This window comes from Fukomys damarensis, unplaced genomic scaffold, assembly GCF_012274545.1.
Source record: "Fukomys damarensis isolate Sample0158 unplaced genomic scaffold, DMR_v1.0_HiC HiC_scaffold_39, whole genome shotgun sequence".
In the NCBI taxonomy this organism is placed as follows: domain Eukaryota; kingdom Metazoa; phylum Chordata; class Mammalia; order Rodentia; family Bathyergidae; genus Fukomys; species Fukomys damarensis.
The window spans coordinates 561,570-568,017 of record NW_022900951.1 but is presented as its reverse complement, the minus strand read 5'-3'; the positions used below and the strand labels follow the sequence as shown (position 1 = coordinate 568,017).

At 58.2% G+C, this 6,448-nt stretch overlaps 1 protein-coding gene and 1 long non-coding RNA gene across 2 annotated transcripts; both read right to left on the bottom strand.

Moving 5' to 3' along the window:
- Positions 1 to 253: 253 nt before the first annotated feature.
- Positions 254 to 1,153, bottom strand: LOC117284786. Its single transcript, XR_004515877.1, has 3 exons — positions 994 to 1,153; positions 710 to 804; positions 254 to 486 (listed from the first exon to the last, which is right to left on the bottom strand). It is a non-coding gene; the product is annotated as an uncharacterized LOC117284786 (long non-coding RNA).
- Positions 1,154 to 1,185: 32 nt separating this feature from the next.
- LOC104849625 lies at positions 1,186 to 5,442 on the bottom strand. Its single transcript, XM_033760290.1, has 2 exons — positions 4,155 to 5,442; positions 1,186 to 2,488 (listed from the first exon to the last, which is right to left on the bottom strand). Exons 1-2 carry the CDS (start codon positions 4,824 to 4,826, stop codon positions 2,261 to 2,263), a joined length of 900 nt encoding a protein of 299 aa, XP_033616181.1. The 5' UTR covers positions 4,827 to 5,442; the 3' UTR covers positions 1,186 to 2,260.
- Positions 5,443 to 6,448: the final 1,006 nt, after the last annotated feature.

The following is a 6,448-nucleotide window of genomic DNA, read 5'->3' as shown; positions in this document are numbered from 1 at the left end:
ACGGCGCAGCCACGCCGCCGGCCACCCGGCAGCCAGGAGGGCTGTGCGGGTGACACTCGCTTGGCTTTTCCGGCTCGGACAGTCGGGTATTTTGCAAACTCACCTGCTGGGCCACCAGCACCTCCAGCGGGTCCAGAACATTCTCATCCCACACAAGGAGACCCCACCCGTTCTCCATGCCTCCCGCTCCCCCAGCCCAAGAACCGCCAACCCACGTCCTGTCTCTGCGGATCTGCCCGCCCCGCGTCCTGTCTCTGGCTGCACCTGTACCTGCATCTCACACCAGGGGAGCCACACGTTCTGCGTCCTCCTGTTGCCTTCTCCCACGGAGCCCCCCAGCCTCAGGGTCCATCGGTGTTGTGGCCATTGTCAGAGCCCGTTCCTTTTCGTGGCTGTATCGTACTCCCCGGCGTGAATGGACCACAGGCCAAAGATGAATAGCCCTGCCCCGTTTGTGCAGAAGGTTTCGTGAGGTAACGGTGAGCACTGCACACACAGAGAAGCGGGCATGTAAAGAGCTCCTTGGAAGAGGAAGGCAAACTGCACGTGTGGCTTCACTGACGGAGCAATGCGCCTGCAGAGTTTATTCACACCGTGCCGGGTATCGGGGCTTTGCTCATTTTTCCTGGCTGTGCAATATTCCACCGAGTGGCCGAACTGCATTTTCTCCATCTCTTCACCCATCCACGGACACTCCGGCCGTTCCTACCTTTGGCCCGGTCTGCTGCTGACTCATTGTATCAGATTCTGTTTGAGAATAGGAACCACCTCATGGCAACAGATCAACAGGAGGCGCACGATCCACTTAAAAAAATAGAGACAAATGTACATTTCCTAAAGCGCACCATTTTGAAATGGATGACTGAGGGTCTGTGCTGTGTACCCGCCACCGCTGCTGTGTCTCAGGACATGCCCACCCCCGAAAGGAGACTCTCTCCCCAGTAGCCGCCCCTGCCCACCTCGCTTCCCAAGCCCTGGCCTCCCCGAACTCACTTCCTGTGTCCGTGGACTTGCCAATTCTGCACATCCGTACCCCAAGGCCGCTTTCCTCCTGGCCTCCCCTGGCCTCTTCCTTCAGCCGCTGTGACGGAAATGAGGATCTCCAAGACCTCTCCTTGCTTTTCCAACAGCTGAGGCAGCACAACACCCGGGCTCTGACCTCCGATGCTTTCATTAAGAAGTAGATTTCAGGCCAGGCTGGTTCCAGGGAAGGCAGCTGCGGTCAGGGCCCCTGGGTCCATCTCCCCCGGTTCTCAGGGTGCCTCGGCGAGAGAGGGTGCGGGAGGAGCCCCTGCCCACACCTGGGTGCCATCTGCGACACCACCACACGTCTGTCCCGTGCCCCTCTTCCTGTCCAAGGTTCACAGCCAGGACGGCCTGTGCACCCCAAGTCCCCGGGGGGACCCTGTGACGCAGCAGGGACTCAGCGGGACTCTGTCTCCCAAATACTGATCAAGGAGTGCACATTTCTGTGCTCCATTACTGCCCACCTCACAGGCAAATGTCTTATTTGGCAAATGCCACTAAATTTGGCAAATGCCACTTCTTTCTGACACTTTCCTGATCTCTCTCTCTCTCTCCTCTCTCTCTTTCTCCTCCCTGGACAGCATGACGTGAGTATCTTTCCTCCCCTACACCCGTCTGCCCTGATGGTCCTGCCTTACAGCAGCCGACCACGGACTGAGCCCCCCGAGACCCCTGGGGAAGCCGACCATGGACTGAGCCCCCGAGACCATGAACCCAATCCAACTTCTCTTTCACCTTATTTATCTCAGGTATTTTGTCCCAGCAACACAAATCTGACTCACGCAACAGAAAAAGGTGGGCAATAGGTAAAACAGTTTATTGGGCTTCTTGACCTCCCTACAAGACTGCGAAGCCCATAGCTCAGGAAACCCTAAAGGGGAAGTTGGAATTGGCCCCAGTGCCCCTGGCCGGGCAACGCTTATGGCTTCATCCCCCCCATGACCCGGGCTCCCGTCCACCGTGTTCAGCGGTGCCCGCCGATGCTGCTTCTCCTTGTGCCCACCCAGCCGGTGCAAAGAGCGCCTCACACTGTGTACAGTGACCCCACGATGACCACGGTCATTGCACGGCCCCAGGCGGGAACCAGGCCGTGCGCTGCAAAACATCCACCCGTGGGAGGCACAGAGCCGCCAGGAAGCAGTGAGCCCGGGCCACCGCGGGGATGAATCTTCCCTGTGACATCTGAGGAACGTGCATCCCGAAACACCACCCGGCACGGAGTGATATACACTTTTCATAAAGTGAGAGACAATTGAAACGGAGACGTGATAAAACCAGGGCGGGAGCCGGAGAGAGAGGACGCTGGCTTCCCCCGCGGGTCCCCCTGGTGGCTGGGGACACAGAGGACCGCGCTGGGGACGGGCGGTGGGTTCCTGGCCTGGTCCCCTCTTCGTCTGCCCTGCGGCGGTGGCTGACAGGCTGCGGCGCAGAAGACCTCCGCCTGCCGAGCGTGTGGGAGAATCTGGGACAATTCAGTGAAATAGCAGAGTATGAAACCACAAGGTTATAAGTGAGTGCAGAGCCAAGGTCAGGGGCCGAGGGTCCCGGCCACAGTTCTGGGATGGAGAACCCCAAACAGCCCTCAGAAACCCCTCGATCCTCACTGCCCGTGGCACCTGCTTCTCCAGGAGAAAAGGGAATGTTTCCCTGGATTTCTGGCTACACACAACCTGCTTGCTTTAGATCTGTGCCCCTCTTCCCCCTGCACCCCAAGTACCCTGACCTGCGGCCACCTGTGTGAACCTGTATTGTTCTCTGACTCTGCAGCAAACTCCTATTCACCCTACAAAGCCCTACTTAGCCAAAAAAGGCTGGAGATGGAGCTCAGTGCAAAGGTTCTGAATTCAATCTTTAGGGTCAAGGAAGGAAGGAAGGAAGGAAGTGTGGAAAGAAAGCTCATGACTGGTCCTGACTTTTGAAGCTTAACCTTCGGTCGGGGTTAAACTAATGTTAAAATCAGGCAAGCGATAGGGCCAGGACTTCATGGGGCCCGCAGGTTCCCAGAATTGATGCCAGGACCTCACAGCCAGTGTCCTAACAGTCTCTAAATGGTCTGTGTGTGAGAAAAAAGATGAAAGAAAATCGAGGTTGTGAGCACATGAAACCCACCCCAGTGTGTTAGGGGCTAACTGGCAGCTCTGGGCTTTTATGTGTTACAGTGTTTGTGACACTGTGGGTAGAACCCGGGGCCTTTGCGTTGAGCTGTGTCCTCGGTACTTTTTCTATTTTTGAAAAACATTTCATACAGAATTTCATGGGGTCGCTAAGATGACCAGGCTGGCTTTGAACTTGGACTCCTCCTGCCTCGGCCTCCCACAGCCCTGGCATTGCAGCTGTGTGCCAACATGCCCGCTCTTGATTTGTATTTCAAAAGGCATGGGAAGGGTTCAGCATATACTGCCCATGGATTCAGGAGGCTGAGGCAGGATGGCCTCACATCCAGACCCTCCATGAATTCTCTCCGCGGGGGATCCAGTGGACTCTGCCAATGTCCCTGCCCTGGACACCAACTCTTTCTCCTCACCCCCTTTTCTAAAATTCCTGCCAGGCTTCTCCAAAATCCCATCCCTCCCGGAAGATCATTTTTCATATATTTCAGCACAAACTGCGTGTGTGCATGCGTGTGTGTGGGGCCACGAAAACGTGGGGGAGACTCAGTTGTCCTTAAAAAAGACATAACCCCAGGCCAGACCAGAAGGGGTGATGAGGTGAATTATTCCAAGGTCCCCCTGTGGAGCCCAGGCTGGCATCCAGATCACAGAGCTCCTCCTGCCTCAGCCTCCTGAGTGCTGGGATGACAGGCGTGCACCACGACGCCCGGCCAAGTTTTTTTAACGTCAAACTGCATTTCAATCGATGCATCCACAAGAGTGAATAGAAAGACAGATTCCAAGTATAATTTTCTGCAATTTTGTCGGGCAGGATAACCTCGCTCCTCACAGACTTGGTTTGGGAACAGAATGCAGCTGTGCTACTCCAGCTCCCCTTCCTCGGCCTGTGTGTCTTCCTGCTCTTCCCTTCTGCAGAAGCCCTGACCCACCTCCTGTCACCTCACTCTGTTTTGCTCTTTTTTTGCCCTTTGGATTCCTCCCAGGAGAAAATCCACGCCACCCCGGGGCTGTGCTTACAGGAAGACGTGCTTTTTCTTTTGCAGGAAGATACGCGTTTTTGCAGGAGGCTGTGCTCGCAGGAGGCTGTGCTCGCAGGAAGCTAAGATCCACAGCCCGCAGAAAGCCACTCCGTCCCCCAGCGTGACCTTTATTCTTTGTGGAGGGCACTTGGAATCCAATCGGGCAAGGCCTCCGCAGAGCCTGACAGCCCCGGGCTGCAAAACCGGCCAAGCGGGTTCCCTTGGTGGCTGAAGGCCGGACTGGAAGGGCTAAGTGGGTCCCAGCCACACCGGCTGTGCTCAGAGCCTTGCACAGGATTACAGAGCGCAGGAGGGCACGGAGGGCCCCAGGCCCCGCAGCGTGTGCCGGCCGTGATTTATGGGCCACGTAATAAAACCAAAGCCCCGCGCCTCGTGCCGGGCGGAAGGGAAGTAACAGGGCTCTCTCCGGCACCTCATCAGCCGGCGCGGAAGGCGGGGGTCGGGGTGGGGTTTTGCCTCGCGGAGCGCTTGAGCTCGCAGGAATGGAGGCCGAGGAGGGGGCGGAGGCGGCGCAGGGCTGGAGCCAGGGCTCATTAGCACCGGGCCTTGTGTGGCCAACACAGAATTCGATGAGGACCGTCAGCGGCGTCCGGCGCAGGCTCTGTGCATCTGCTACACGCGAGGAGCAAGGACAAGTCCTTCTCCCCATGGACACGCGGTAGCGGTGCCACACAACGGAACACAGCTACTGTTCCGGCGTCCTCTTGCCAAAGCTCCACGGAGCAGTGCAACAGCGAGACAGGCGGGGAATTCACGTGATCCATCCAAAGGCCAGGGGGGCCAAGGCGGGTGATGCCACCTTCTGATGCAGAGAAGCCTTGTAGGCTTCTAGCGTGCCTCATAGTCGCAAAGTGGCTGCAGCGGCTCCAGCCCAGGAGAAAGCGCTTCACCACACACCAACAGGAGAGGCTCCAGAGAAACAACCAATGGTGTTCAGTACTCAGCTTGGCTCTCTGTGCCCTTTGGGCCCACGTCTGCTATGGTCCCCTCTAAGATTCTCTGCTTCTGTTCCTGCTGTGGGATTAGCAAGTACCACTTGCTGGGTGTGGTGGGCATATCTGTCATCGCAGCACTGTGGAGGCCGAGGCAGGGCGGAACAGCTAGGCCATGTAGAGAGGTCAAGGCCATCCTGGACTACATGGTGAGTTCCAGTCTCAAAAATCACAGCCGGGCTTGCGGGGGAGGTTGGAATCCAGCAGGGGGTTTTCAGATGAGAGCAGAGCAGAAAGGCATGGTGGTAGCTTGTGGTGCTCCGAGTCCAAGCCCGGAAGGGGCCCTCAGCGAGCGTGAGGGCAAAGGTTCTGGTGACCAAAGGCCACTGGCGTCAGCTGGGGACAGGGCGGGGCTGTTTGTCACTCAGGGTGGCGGGGACGAAGTTGGGGTGCGGTGAGCGGGTCCTGGGCTCGGGGACAGTGACAGGGAAGAGGGGCCGCAGCGAGGAGGAGGAAGAGGAGAAGGAACGGAGCCCGGTGGGTCCCCGAGCCCCCTTTTGCTTCCTCAGATTTGCCACCCTCCTGCCTCAGCCTCCCTCCCTGACAGTTGCACCTTCTGTCTGAGCTGCCCTCGGTTGCTGACCAGGACCCCTACAACTGTGTGGCACGGTTCACCTTTTCCCTCCCTCCCCTTGCCTGTGTGTGGTGTCTGGCCACAGGGGCCGAGAGAAAGCTGAGCACCACCCGCCCATCCTCGGCTGTGTTCACCACGGCCGTCATACTGGGCCGGCTTCTGTGAAGTCCCCGAGCTGATAGGAAACGGCTGAGCAGTTTCCCATGTGCTCCACTCCCGTTTCTATGTAGGGCACACTCACACCTTTACCCAAAAAGGGAAAACTGGGCGTTTCTGGGGGATCCCAGCCCTGACTCACAACAGCGCTGGGGAAAACAACAGATGGAGACCAAGTGAGTCGCAGACTGGATGGGACCCTTCCGTCCAGGACAGGATTTCCACCCGGGGGCCAGAGCGCAGGGAGAGCGGAGGGGAGAAGGCAGGGCTCAGACAGAGCCTGGGACACCGTGTCTTCCCTTCCCACCTCTCCCAGCTTCCGGGGCGGCCTCACAGCCCTGGGGTGTGTGGCGGTGCGGGGCATAAGGGGGCTCCCAGGGGCCACGCTGTGCCTGGGTCTGTCCCACGCGTCTGTGTCCCCACCTCCTTTTCTTACAAAGACACGGCCCTTGGTGCATCGGAGCCCACCCTGAAAGTCTGCTTGGAACCGGGGGGCCGGGGGTTTGGCTCAGTGGCTCCGCCGCCTGCTTGTTCGAGTCCCCAGTACCA

What these genes read in the sequence shown, in the direction of transcription:
- LOC104849625 (XM_033760290.1), bottom strand. Translation starts at nt 4,826, where the DNA reads ATGGGGAGAAGGACTTGTCCTTGCTCCTCGCGTGTAGCAGATGCACAG. An exon ending in AAGAAAAAGCACGTCTTCCT is followed by an intron (nt 2,489 to 4,154) that starts GTAAGCACAGCC and finishes GAATTGTCCCAG; the next exon opens with ATTCTCCCACACGCTCGGCA.